This window comes from Dreissena polymorpha, chromosome 10, assembly GCF_020536995.1.
Source record: "Dreissena polymorpha isolate Duluth1 chromosome 10, UMN_Dpol_1.0, whole genome shotgun sequence".
Taxonomy (NCBI): Eukaryota; Metazoa; Mollusca; class Bivalvia; order Myida; family Dreissenidae; genus Dreissena; species Dreissena polymorpha.
In genome coordinates this window covers 38,811,889-38,825,929 of record NC_068364.1, presented here as the reverse complement: position 1 = coordinate 38,825,929, position 14,041 = coordinate 38,811,889, and the positions used below count along the sequence as shown (strand labels likewise).

The window sequence follows — 14,041 nt, the reverse complement described above, 5'->3', positions numbered from 1 at the left end:
TGTTCAATCTTTTCTTCTGATGAACATTAATTATGTTGGTTATCCTAACGGAGCGTGTTCAAGCTGTGTAACAAATTGTGATAGAATTATAACCCTTCCACCATAAAAGATACATTCTTTCAACTATAATTAACAGTGAAAAAAGTTGGTAATGCATTTTTAATTACAAAGTAGAAAACAAACATGGAATTATTCTTATTTAAAAAATATGATTCCTCTTTTTTCATAAAATTCTTAGCCACCTTTTTCTTCAATATTTAATCAAAAACGCTGTTATATGCAGAAAAAAGTAGTCAGGCTAGTACAAAAATACATAGTAAAAAATGGAAGTGTCTTCCCTGATTAGCCTGTGTGGACTGCACAGTCTAATCTGGGACAAGACTTTACGCGAATGCATTTTGCCCCATTTTCCAAGGGCAACGCTTATACATTTTGTTAAGATCTTAAGCAGGTATACACAAAACTAACCTACTGTCTACCGATACCAGGTTCTGCGACGCCTGCATCCAGCTGATCAGGAAGGGCGGAGTCAAGGAGCTAGCGCCCACATCGGACACCAACCTGATCAAGTCCCTCATGAACCTGATGGATGTTCAGATGGACGAGTTTCAGGACGAGGCCAAGATCTCTGCCATGGAGGAGCGGGAGACCATGACATGGCTTGAGGTGCGGTATTCAAAAAACGCAATTAATTGGATCAACACAGATGTCCAATTCAAAACAGTGAAAATATTTTGTTCACTTTTGATGTCATAACAGTTTCTTCAGCTTCACTTTTTTTCTAACGATCATCTGAAGCTTTCATCCCACAAATGGATCTCAAATTCATGCTAATTTTCTCATTTGTGTTTTCAGAGCATTTTCTTCTTTGCGCTGACCTGGTCTGTCGGTGGCTCGTGCACAGATGATGGCAGGGTGAAGTTTGACAAACTTCTCAAGGAACTTATGTCGGTAGGTCATGTGACAAACTTTCAAAAACTGTCCTCGGCCCATACTCACCAACAAATTCTTCTCTTTTTATTTATTCATTTTTAAGCATATATTTTATACATTATATGTTATTCAGTTGCGAGCAATGGTCCTAACAAGGTACACATAAAATATGCCTTATAATGTTTTTATTTTTGACCTTGGATTTTACATTTCTATCAGTGACAACAGTATGTGTTCTGTTACATATAATCAATGATCTTATACGGTTAACACTAACAAATTCTTAGCCTGAAGTTTAAAAATATCAAATAATCTTAAAACTCTGTTTATGAATTAAACACCATTTCCTGCCAGCACCTATTCAATCTCTGAAGTAATTTTCTTGTGTCTTAACCCTTTACCACTTAAATAAGTATTTTTACTCATGTGATGTCCCTTAGAAAGTTAAATTAAATTAAAGACCTTCCTTATTTGATTTAAGTTTTAAAGACTTCCTTTCCAACCTTTAGATACTTATGAGCAGCAAACAGCATAAAACCTGAACAGACTACGAGTTACTTGCAGGCTGTTCTGGTTTTATGCTGCTTTCACTTTGCTTCTTTTGGGGGGAAAGGGTTAAGTCCATTCTTAATTCTTTAGTCTAGGAATCCTTCATGAATACTGGCCCTGGGTTTGTTTGTTTCTACATATAGTTTTTTTGTTTCACTGACATTTCTGCGCATTACCATTTTACTGATGTGATTTCACTGTTTGATCCTCAGGGAGGCATGTCAGAGGATACAAGATTGAAGCTCAGTCTGCCAGAGCTGGTTGAACCCCCAATGAAGCCCTACATGAACCCCTATCCACCCAAGGGCCGCGTCTACGATTACAAGTTTGTCAAGGAGGTAAGTACAATGTAGCCCTAAATGAACCCCTATCCACCCAAGGGCCGCGTTTACGGCTACAAGTTTGTCAAGAAGGTAAGTACAATGTAGCCCTACATGAACCCCCTATCCACCCAAGGGCAGCGTCTACGATTACAAGTTTGTCAAGGAGGTAAGTACAATGTAGCCCTACATGAACCCCTATCCACCTAAGGGCCGCGTCTACGATTACAAGGTTGTTAAGGAAGTAAGTAGGTCAGCGATGATGTGAATCTTTCATGTCATCTAGAGGTCTTTTAGAGCAAATTGGAAAATTTGAAATCCGATCCATTTGAGTCTCACTCTTTGAAAACGGGTCTTAATGAAAGTGCGTAATGTGTAGTCCGCACAGACTAATCATGGACAAAACTTTGTGCTCTTATATTTGTATATGCCCCAGAAGGGCGGCATATAGTTTTTTAACTGTCCTTCAGTCAGTCCAGCCATCCGTCCGTCCGAAAACTTTAAAATTGCCCATAACTTTCTTACTAGTAAACTGATTCACTTCATACTTGGACACAATATCCATTTGGACAAGACCTTTCCTCTGACATACTAGTTTTTTAATTTGACCCCTCAATGACCTTTACCTTATAGTCCAAATTTCTGAAAACTTAAACATTGCCCATAACATTTATGTTGTTTAAACTTTTTCAATAACTTTTACAATACTGAAGATAGCAACTTGATATTTGGCATGCATATGTATCTCATGGACCTGCACATTTTGAGTGGTGAAAGGTCAAGGTCATTACACAAGGTCAAAGGTAAAATATATGGCTTCAAAGCGGCGCAGTAGGGAGCATTGTGTTTGTGACAAGCACATCCCTTGTTGTTTAAATTAAGTCTCTAATGAAGTCTCTACATATGGAAAATCCAATTTAGGCATAAAGTGTCATCTTGATAAGCCTTTGCCAACTGCACAGGCTAATCAGGGACAACTCTTTCCACATACTCAGAAGAGAGAGTTCCTTTTTCCTTAAAAGTAGGAAGTGTCGCCCCTGAATAGCCTGTACAGACTGCAGACTTTACCTTCATGCATGAAGCACAGTTTAAAAAACAAAAAGACTTACACTGAGTTAACCTGGCCCTTTAATTTACAGGGAGCAGGAAAGTGGGTACCGTGGACAGAAGAGCTGAAGGACACGCCTCCCATACCCAAGGACGTGATGTTTAATGAGATCATCGTACCGACCGTGGATACCGTACGGTACACCCACATCATGAACCTTCTGGTACAGCACCAGAAAGCCATCCTCTTTGTGGGACCGACCGGTACCGGCAAGAGTGTGTATGTTACGGTAAGTTGGCTTTTGATGGAACTTTTTCCCCATATAAACCCTTTTCCACTCAGAAGCAAAGGGAAAAGAGCTATGTGCAAACAGCGTAAAACCAGAACAGCCTGCGAGTAACTCGCAGTCTGTTCAGGTTTTATGCTGTTTGCTGCTCATCAGTATCTAAGGTTTGGAGGTGAAGCCTTAAAAACTAGAATCTAGTTAGAAAGGTCTTAAATTAAATGTTACTTTCTAAGGGACTACAAATGCATAAAAATACATATTTATATACATTGGTAAAGGGTTGAATTGTATTTCCATGCTACAACAGATGCCAGTTTGTCGGTTTTTGTGTAAATCGTCCCCATCTTTAATTGTTTTTTTTTATCATATTGCAGACGTAAGATTGTACCTTTATTTCACAATTTTAAATCAATGAACAATTTGTTTAAGTTCAAAGTTCCATGGTTGTACTTTGCTTTTTAATGCTAAGCTTATCCATTTGGTTCATCAGCACCAGTTGAAAAAACTTATCCCCTTAACTGTAATGGTAAATATTGCTGTTGGACAACCAGGCTTAATGTGTGGGAGTAAATTGTTTTCTTCCCAGATTAGCCGTCGCAGTCCACACAGGCTAATCAGAAACGACACTTTCCGCTTTTATGGATTTTTGGTTTAAAAATAACTCTTTTGAACAAAAAATTCAGTGTAGGGGAAAAGTGTCGCCCCTGATAAGCTTGCGCTTTTTCCAATGAAAGCTCAAATATTTGTTTGGAATACTCGTGACCGTCAAACTCTTTTTCTCCCGCAGGATTTCCTCCTGAACAAGCTGGACAAGGAAGTATACAAGCCAAACATCATCAACTTCTCGGCACAGACCAGCGCCAACCAGACCCAGAACATCATCATGTCTAAGCTGGACAAGCGCCGTAAGGGTGTCTTCGGACCGCCCCTGGGAAAGAGAGCCGTAAGTGAAATCTATTGATGGAGTTTTGCTTTTTATCCCCGGCCAAAGGCGCCCGGGATAAAGAATTGGTGTTGTACGTCCATCAGTCTGCCACTCATCAGTCCGTCTGTCACACAAAATTGTTAGTGCTATATCTCAGAAACTATTTAAAATATCAACATGAAACTTAATGGGTGTATAGATATAAATGAGAAAAAATGGCAGGGGATATCGAATCAACAAATTTGCTTGTTGTCTTTGACTTACAAATCTTTGTTCTTTGAAGTAGAAGTGAGTAGAAGTCAGTGCAAAACTGTGTTGTTTAGCCCCACCCTCTACCTTTAAAGTGGTGAAATTTAAAGAAAGAGAAATGTGTCCCCAAACTTTAATTATACACAATTTTAGAGGAAAAAAAATCTCTAACAGCAACATTTTTGTGTGTTTTAGATTGTGTTTGTTGATGACCTGAACATGCCCCTACTGGAGCAGTTTGGCGCTCAGCCCCCCATAGAGTTGCTACGTCAGTGGCTCGACCACTGGACCTGGTATGACCTCAAGGACGTGGTGCCCTTGAAACTCATCGACATTCAGCTGTGTGCCGCCATGGGACCGCCTGGTAATACACCTGGACTTTACTTTTAATATCCCTAATGTATGTCATGTTTTTTTTTGACAGGGCTTAATTTATGCGCGTTAATTGTCATCTCAGAGTAGCCTGCTCAGTCCACTCAGGCTTATCAGTGACGACACTTTCTGTCTAAACTTGATTTAGGTTCAGAAGAGACTTCCTTTAACCCATTTATGCCTAGTGGACTCTCCCATCCTTCTAAGTTGGATCAATTTATTTCCAAAATTAGGGATGTCTAGTATATTTATTTCTATATTTAGAACAATTCTTACAGAAATTCCTTTAAGCAAACAGCGTAGACCCAAATGAGACGCCGCATCATGCGGCGTCTCATCTGGGTTTACGCTGTTTGCAATGTCCTTTATTCAGGACGCTAGGCATGAATGGGTTAAAGAAGAAAATCAATACAAGCCGAAAGTGTCCATAAAAGCGTAAAGTGTTGTCCCTGATAAGCTTGTGCAGACTGCACAGGCTAATCTTGGACAACACTTAACGCTTATCCCAGAACACGGCCAAACTAATGTTCTTTATTCTTACAGGTGGTGGCCGCAACCCTATCACTCCTCGATTCGCGCGTCACTTCAACATGGTGACGATCAACGAGTTTGATGATGAAGCCATGGTTACGATATTCCGAAAGATTATGGAGTGGCACATATCATCTCGGTATCGTAATTTCTCAAATATTGTTTTCTTAAATTTTAGTTGAGTTTAAATCTTTTTTATTTAGTTTGATTATATTGTAAGCTGAAGGCGTTTTGAAGTGCTCTCGAGTCTGTTTTCAGGGTAAAACCAGTACTTGGTGTCTTTGATGAGATATAAGGAACGCTTCCACAGTGGGAATCGACCCGATGACCTTCGGGTCATTAGGCAGACACCATATCTATTATGCCACGACAGTGTGTTTAAATTATAGCTTGCATGCAAGAAGAGCATTCTTGAAAAATATTTCCGCAATGACACTGTTTTTACCATCTTAAAAAACTTAGTGCTGCTCATGTGATTACTGTTTCCTAATTTGTCAAATATTTTGTTTAAATTGTTGCTTTAATGTGGGAAAGCTCAATCAATGAGCATTTTGAAAATATTTCAACAATGATATCATAGTTGCTATTTAAAAAAATATTTTTTACTGGCAGACATCGTCACGGAAATGTTAATTAACACTTGACAATACATGTATAAGCGTTAGTGACATGCAATTTTGTCCAGCCACCTTGTTGGTGACTTGTGACCTTTCGTTTTGCCTGGGACAGAAGTGGAATTCTTTAATTCTCTGTCAGAGAAATGTAAAGCTCATGGACTCTCTGACCGAATTATAATTGTTACGTTTTCTGTGCCAGAAGTTTAGCTTTTGCATTCTCTTTGACAGAGATTTTGCTCTTGCATTCTCTCTCTAACAGAGGATTCAGCAATGAGTTCAAGCCGTGCGTGGACCAGATCGTTCAGGGCACGCTGCACGTCTACAAGGAGGCCATGCAGCAACTACTGCCCACCCCTGACAAGTCGCACTACCTGTTCAACACTCGAGACTTCGGGCGGGTCATACAGGGTGTGCTGCTGTCTACGCCAGAGACCATGGAGGAACCCGCGTCCATGAAGCGACTCTGGGTCCATGAGGTACAAGGCCCTTTCAAGGATTTGTTTATTCATTCGATAGGGAAATGTTGGAACCTGGTCAAGAAAACAAGTAACAAATGATGAAGAGTAGGTATATGTGGCTTACCTGGTTGAAAAAACATGTAACAAATGATAAACAATATACCCAGTAGAAATGTGGCAAACTGGCTGAGTGTAAGTATCAATTGATAAATAATGGAAAAAAGTGGCTATCTGGTCAAGGAAACGTAACAAATGATAAACAAAAAGGAAATGTGGCGAACTGTTAAAAAAAAACAATAATGTCTTAATGAGTTGTTCCTCGACAAAACCTTTGTTAGTGAGATCGGCAATGAAATTATTTAAATACAAGTAAAAATAATGCCTTGTTTGAATGGTCTTCACACTTCTCAACCCGTAATCACTAACCCATTGTGTTTGAATATACATAGGCTAAAAATGGTGCTTTCATTACGGTATTTAAATATTGGTTTGTACAAAGTATTTTATAATTATTGGTGTAAATTTCCATACTAGACATAACTTTTAAGTAGTTTTATGAAACAAAAATTTAAAGTATGTCTTTATTTTTAATACTATATTTAAGAATTTGTTTGACAATGAGGACCTGGTTAGATTTCTTCTGAGAATCGACCCAATTTTCTTTTTGCGAAAACTAACCCATAATATAATTCAGAAACTCTATTTTTCCCTTAATCCATGCAAGTTGTTTATTTTGCGTTTAATCCTTGCAGGTCTTCCGGGTCTACTACGACCGTCTTGTGGACGACAAAGACCGAGACTGGCTCTTCAACTTCACGCGTGAAACGTGCAAGGAAAAACTCAGGGAAGACTTCGACCAGCTGTTCATTCACTTAGACTTTGATAATGATGGAAAGGTCACAGAAGATGACCTCCGCAGTTTGGTTTACTGCGATTTTGCCGATCCGAAATCGGACTCGAAGCATTACGTGGAGGTCCGCGATTTGGAGCAGCTTCGACACGTGGTGGAGAATTATCTGGAAGAGTTTAATAACATGAGCAAGAAGCCTATGAACCTTGTGTTGTTCAGGTATAAACATGACCTTTGCTTTGGGAAAATGGGGCTAAATGCATGTGCATAGCGTCGTCTCGGATGCATGTGCATTAAGTGTAATCAGGGATTAGCCTGTGCAGTCTGCACAGTCAGAGACAACACTTTCCACTGTTACCGTATTTCCTCGATTATAAGACGGATTGACTATAAGACGAGACCCCAACATTAGGTCCAGATTGGCTGTATTTTGCGTAGACTCGCTTATAAGACGGGGCAATTTTTTAAAGACGAAAATCGGTAAAATTTCAATAGTCAAAATTTGTTGGTCGGCCATTTTGTAAGTAAGTACAATACACCAAGTAAGCTCGTTATCGGATTCGTTCCCTGATTCACGTCATCCTATTTTCAATACAGAGTGTATGATTATGTATATTAATATATTAATGTATGCATCAGATTGGCCAATCAAATACCAGGTATGTCATTTAAACTTGATTAGTGTTGGAGGTATAATGCCATCTGTGTCCATTAAACACCCAATTAACGGCTTAATAAACAAGAGTATTGTCTGACAATTAGTTGCTAGCTGTTTGTAGCACCAAGCTATCTGTAGGGGGTCTGTTAGGGGTCAATACTATCTCGAATTGTATCAATAAAACTGCCAATTAACGGCTAGATAACAGTTGCACATGTTGATAGTCAGTCGGCAATAAACAAACTGTCATCTATGACAATAGTGTTTGCACAACAATTGCAGTTTAATTGGAAACAAATAGGTGTTTTATTTAGAAAAATAAAGATACAGATAATAAAGCATGACGTACATTTACCCTGCATTCCCTGAAAATAGAACAAAATATGCAAAACATTATTTATTATAATAAAAAATAGATAGACGATATATTTATATAAATTTAAGAAACGTTAATTGTTTCCAACCGATTTATTCAAAATGACATAAGCGATCTAACGCTGATTCTTCACCGCCACAGTAGCAACGATCCGCAGTAAATATTTTGCTGCAAATAGAAAATAATAGAATAATAACAACAGTATTTGTACACATTTGCTTTAATAAATTTTTATGTTTAATTTTTATTCGATTTTAAACTCGCGAGTATTCCAAACAGACATATCATTTATAATATATCATAACATAAGGATGTAAGCGGCAAATCACGTATCTAAACGAAAGTAGTTTCTTTTCTTCATCAGAAATACGGTTATCACTTCACAAAAATTGGAAAAGAAACTTATTTTTTTTCGTAGACTGCGCTTATAAGACGACCCCCCCACTTTAGGCCTTAAAAAATCGGGAAAAAAACCCGTCTTATAATCGAGGAAATACGGTATGTATTTTTTGTTGTAAGGAATTTGCCTTTTAGCATAAATTCAGTTTAGGCGGAAAGTATAATTTCTGATTACCCTGTGCAGAATGCCTTAACCCTTTGCATGCTGGGAAATTTGTCATCTGCTAAAATTTTGTCTGCTGAATTTCTAAAATTAGCCATTTCTTCGATTTTTTTCCAAAGAATACTCTCAGAATATCAAACAGTTTGGATCCTGATGAGATGCCACGTTTTGTGGCGTCTCATCTGGATCCAAACTGTTTGCAAAGGCCTTCAAAATTCGGTTCCCGCACTGAAAGAGTTAAAAAGAGACTTCCTTACAACAAAAAATACCATAAAAGCGAAAAGTGTTGTCCCTGATAAGTCTGTGGGGTTTTCACAGGCTAATCTTGGACAACATTTTAGGCTCATGCATTAAGCCCTGTTATCCCAGAGTGAGGCATTTTCTTATTTGTTTTATTCATGTTTGGGGACGATTGAACTTTACCGGTACGCAACACTTAACATCAAACAGCGTACCCTAACCCTTAACACCTTACACATAACAACTACGAAACACCTTTTAATCTTTTTTATCCTATATATTTCCTTAGTATCGGGGGCTACCGCCCCCAAACCCCGCTTTTTCGATAGTGGTAAACAACTGCGTACCGGTAAAGTTCAATCTAGCCCATGTTTGCTATCAAGTACATGTCCATCATTTGATTACAAATAATAGGAAATGGAAAAAAACAACTGTTTGACAACATACAATGATAAATGTATAATACAGTTTGCTATTGAGCATTTGTTGAGATTTTTGCCTATCACCAATGTTTTGTTAGCCAATATACAATGATGTATGTATAAAACAGGTTTGCTATTGAGCATTTGTTAAGATTCTTGCATATGGTCAAGTTGTTTATTAGCCAAGATACAATGATAAATGTATAATATAGTTTGCTGTATTATATATCAGTCAAATCCAAACTAGGCAAATTTTTACAGGACAGTATGCCCTGTAAAATGGGAAAAAATACAGGACCTCCTTTTTTTTAAATGAACCTACCAGCTACAGTACGTAAATAATAATAGTAAAATAAATTGGTTTCATTGCTGGGATCAAGGTGTTAATGATATAAAATGATAAATGATTAAAAAGCTATTAATTTCAAGGTCACACATTTGTATTTGACATTAATAATAATACATACCATACATGATACTAGTCTTGTTGAGTTAAAACGTATCCAAAAAATGTTGAACGCATGTTAACAGTAAATATACATTTTCTCATCAATTTTTCTAATTTTCCACCGAGAATCGCTCCTTCTGAATATCTTAAGATCATTTTCCAAAACGAAAGTAGCGAGACTTGTTTACCTAAACTACCCTACCTCTCTTTTTTTTCACCGGACTAGTGGTCCCGTAAATTTGACCTACAGGCAGGACCTTAATTTTTTTAAAGGACGTGTCCATCGGTCCGGCCATGTTTGGCTGAGATTGATATATATTATATTAATAACATTATTAAGCATGTGTCAAGAAACACACGTATAATCAAGCATTTTATTAGCCAATATACATAGAATAGTAAATAAATAACAAAGGTTTTCTAGAAGAGCATAAGTCTTGATCTTTTTTTGCAATTATGTCAAATTGTACTTTGCAGTATTAATGTTAAGCAATATAGCAATGTCTATCTGCTTTGCATATTTTGTCAAAATATGTATTGATCTTTATGCTGTATAGCTGACATGTGTTTACAAATAACTTAATAAATTGTTTTTAAATAAATACAGATTCGCCATTGAGCATGTGTCAAGAATTGCACGCATCATCAAGCAGCCGAGAAGCCACGCCCTCCTAGTGGGAGTGGGTGGATCTGGTCGACAGTCGCTGACACGCCTTGCTGCACACATGGCGGACTACGACCTGTTCCAAGTAAGGGAGACCACTTTGATGTATTGGAATTAATGGTTCTTATTTCTTAGACCACTTTGATGTAGACAGTTCTTTATTCTTAGACCACGTTGATGTATTTTAATTGACGGTTCTTAATTCTTATACCACTTTAATGTATTTTAATTGACAGTTCTTAATTCTTAAACCACTTTGATGTATATTAATTGACAGTTCTAAATTCTTTGATCACTTTGATGTATTTTAATTGACAGATCTTAATTTGGCCTAAAAAATGTGAAGCTCTGCCCTAGCTGTCATTTACCCTTTGCATGCTGGGAAATTTGTCGTCTGCTAAAATGTTGTCTGCTGAATTTCTAAAATTAGCATTTTCTCAGATTTTTTTTCAAAGGATACTATCAGAATAGCAAACAGTTTGGATCCAGATGAGACGCCATGTTCTGTGGCATCTCATCTGGATCCAAACTGTTTGCATAGGCCTTCAAAATTCGGTTCCCGCACTGAAAGAGTTAAAAGAGTTACTGTAAAATCGTTATTATTGGTGGGATCTAGCATTAAGTTTATTCAGATTTGGAAAAAATAAGGGTCTATTTTGAAACTTTTTTATCTCGTATATAAATGTTTAGCAGCTACAGAGTTTCATAATCAATGCTTGATAAGGAGATATCACTAAAAGTTAAACATAATGTCAAGTTAATAAATAATCAAAGGTAGTATCTTTTGGGTTCAAGTTACGTTTGCAAGGTAGAGATTTGTAAATTATACACATAGGTGGAATGGTAGTTTCATTATAAATCATTGATTATAGAGATGGCATTAACATTTATTCATAATTTTGAGATTAAATAAATCAGACTTGGTATGTTTAAGATGGAAGGTAACCTTTACCTTAAGTGGTGATTCTGAAATTGGTACACTTCAAAATTTCGAGATAATAAAAATCAGAGATGGTATGTTTTAGAGCCAAATTATCCTATACTGTATGTTTGCTAGGTGGACATTTTGAAATGGTTCGCTTTTGATATAGAGATATCTATAAACATTTATACATAATTTCCAGACTATAAAATTAAGAGGTGGTAAGTTTTAGATGGAAGTTAACGTACTATCTTATATTTTTTAGGTGGAAATTTCACAATTGTACATGAAATCTATATCAGAAACATGTATAGCAATTACATTAAAATCTATTCATAATTTCGAGATCATAAAAATAAGAGGTAGAATGTTTCGATCAAAGTCAGCCTAAACCATTTGTTTTTAAGGTGGAGATCTCGAAATCATACACATCAGTGGAATGGCGGGAGGATCTGAAAAGAATTCTACGGAAGGCTACTGAGACTGACAACCATGGAGTGTTCCTGTTCTCTGATACCCAGGTAGGAATTAGTAGTGTTCTCTGACACCCAGTTAGGAACAAGTAGTGTTCCTGTTCTCTGATACCCAGGTAGGAACAAGTAGTGTTCTCTGACACCCAGTTAGGAACAAGTAGTGTTCCTGTTCTCTGATACCCAGGTAGGAACAAGTAGTGTTCTCTGATACCCAGGTAGGAACAAGAAGTTTTCCTGTTCTCTGATACCCATGTAGGAACAAGTAGTGTTCTCTGATACCCAGGTAGGAACAAGTAGTGTTCTCTGATACCCAGGTAGGGACAAGTAGTCTTCATGTTCTCTGATACCCAGGTATGAACAAGTAGTGTTCCTGTTCTCTGATACCCAGGTATGAACAAGTAGTGTTCCTGTTCTCTGATACCCAGGTAGGAATTTGTAGTGTTCCTGTTCTCTGATACCCAGGTAGGAATTTGTAGTGTTCCAGTTCTCTGATACCCAGGTAGGAACTAGAAGTGTGCCTGTTCTTTGATACACAGGTAGGAACTAGTCTTGTTCCTGTTCTCTGATGCCCAGGTAGGAACTACCGGTAGTAGTGTTCCTGTTCTCTGATACCCAGGAAGGAACTAGTAGTGTTACTGTTCTCTGATACCCAGGTAGGAACTAGGAGTGTTATTGTTCTCTAATACACAGGAAGGAACTATTAGTGTTCCTGTTCTCTGATACCCAGGTAGGAACTAGGAGTGTTCCTGTTCTCTGATACCAAGGTATGAACAAGTAGTGTTCCTGTTCTCTGTTACCCAGGAAGGAACAAGTAGTGTTCATGTTCTCTGATACCCAGGTATGAAGAAGTAGTGTTCCTGTTCTCTGATACCCAGGTAGGAACAAGTAGTGTTCGTGTTCTTTGAAACCCAGGTATGAACAGGTAGTATTCCTGTTCTCTGATACCCATGTAGGAACAAGTAGTGTTCATGTTCTCTGATACCCAGGTAGGAACAAGTAGTGTTCCTGTGCTAGGCGCCAGAAGTAAAAGGAAGTGGAATCGGTTTTTGGTTAAGACTGTTCCATTGACATTACACTACCCAGAAACTGCCTTGTTTTCCACCCATGTATATACATGCATTAATATTCAGGGTTCCCAGCCAACCTGGAAATCAGGAAAAACCTGGAAAAAGACTTTCACTTTTTCCAGTCAGGGAAAAGTAAGGGTATTTGGAAAAAGTTCCTGAAAGCAGGGAAAAATCAGAGAATTTTGTTTGCTCAGACTTTCCTGACTTGTGTCGAAAAGTCCATTCAATTAAAACTAGGGATGCAAGAGGTTACAAAAATCATTAACCGGATAACCTTTTCCCGTTACCTGTTATTAACCTGGTTAACCGAAACACCTTAAGTAGTGAAAATGATTAAGAGTACGTAAAAAATTTCATACCGCTCGAACAGCTCTGTAGAAACAAAAGTTATTTCAAATTTGATATCGCTTGCGTTGATAGCATGCCAGTTTCGTAATAAAATGTATTGTACAATTTATTTAATAATTTTGTAAATGTTTGCTATATATTTTATTTAGTTTTCCTGCTTACATGCACAGGGGTAAAAAATTAAAAAACTACACAATGTTCACTTTCACGTGTTAATAACTTATTTTTGGTTGGGCCGCTTATTTTACGTTCGGGTCGTATCGCTCACAAAAATGGTGTGTTCATTCTGTTTTAATTTTTGAAACTCAAATTGGCTTAATATAGAAACGTTTTTTCCCTTACTATTTGACGTTAAGTGGGTCATGTGTGTCCAACGAATTCGCATCTCTTCTTATTCGATACTTACATATTTTTTTGATTGCATTTTAGCGTTTGTAGCCTAAGTAGTATCGTTTGATTTTCATTATACAATTAAAAAATGTGGGTGAAATAAAGAAAACGAATGCAATTTAAATTAATTTTGCACGATATGTAAGTTGAATGTTTAATATAATCAGTACATTTATTTAATAGCAAAGTAACTAAGTATAATGATCTCAAATACTGATAGTTACGTATGTTTGTTAACGTACCATAGCGCGAAAAGTTTAAGCAATTACACAAATACTAAATTCAATGGTTTTATTTTGTATCTATTTTTTATTGATGTTTAATTATTTAATA

The 14,041-nt window shown here is 37.2% G+C and overlaps 1 protein-coding gene across 4 annotated transcripts in view; it reads left to right on the top strand.

Moving 5' to 3' along the window:
• The window catches only part of LOC127848498 (dynein axonemal heavy chain 7-like), a 281,861-nt gene that overhangs the window by 59,851 nt on the left and 207,969 nt on the right, over positions 1 to 14,041 (top strand). For all 4 annotated transcript variants that reach the window (XM_052380990.1, XM_052380993.1, XM_052380992.1 and 1 more), the window contains 11 exons: positions 489 to 666; positions 856 to 951; positions 1,695 to 1,820; positions 2,942 to 3,139; positions 3,924 to 4,079; positions 4,506 to 4,674; positions 5,226 to 5,352; positions 6,090 to 6,306; positions 7,041 to 7,357; positions 10,452 to 10,593; positions 11,838 to 11,951. In XM_052380990.1, coding sequence (XP_052236950.1) covers positions 489 to 666; positions 856 to 951; positions 1,695 to 1,820; positions 2,942 to 3,139; positions 3,924 to 4,079; positions 4,506 to 4,674; positions 5,226 to 5,352; positions 6,090 to 6,306; positions 7,041 to 7,357; positions 10,452 to 10,593; positions 11,838 to 11,951 — 1,840 coding nt within the window. The remainder of the gene's footprint in view (positions 1 to 488; positions 667 to 855; positions 952 to 1,694; positions 1,821 to 2,941; positions 3,140 to 3,923; positions 4,080 to 4,505; positions 4,675 to 5,225; positions 5,353 to 6,089; positions 6,307 to 7,040; positions 7,358 to 10,451; positions 10,594 to 11,837; positions 11,952 to 14,041) is intronic.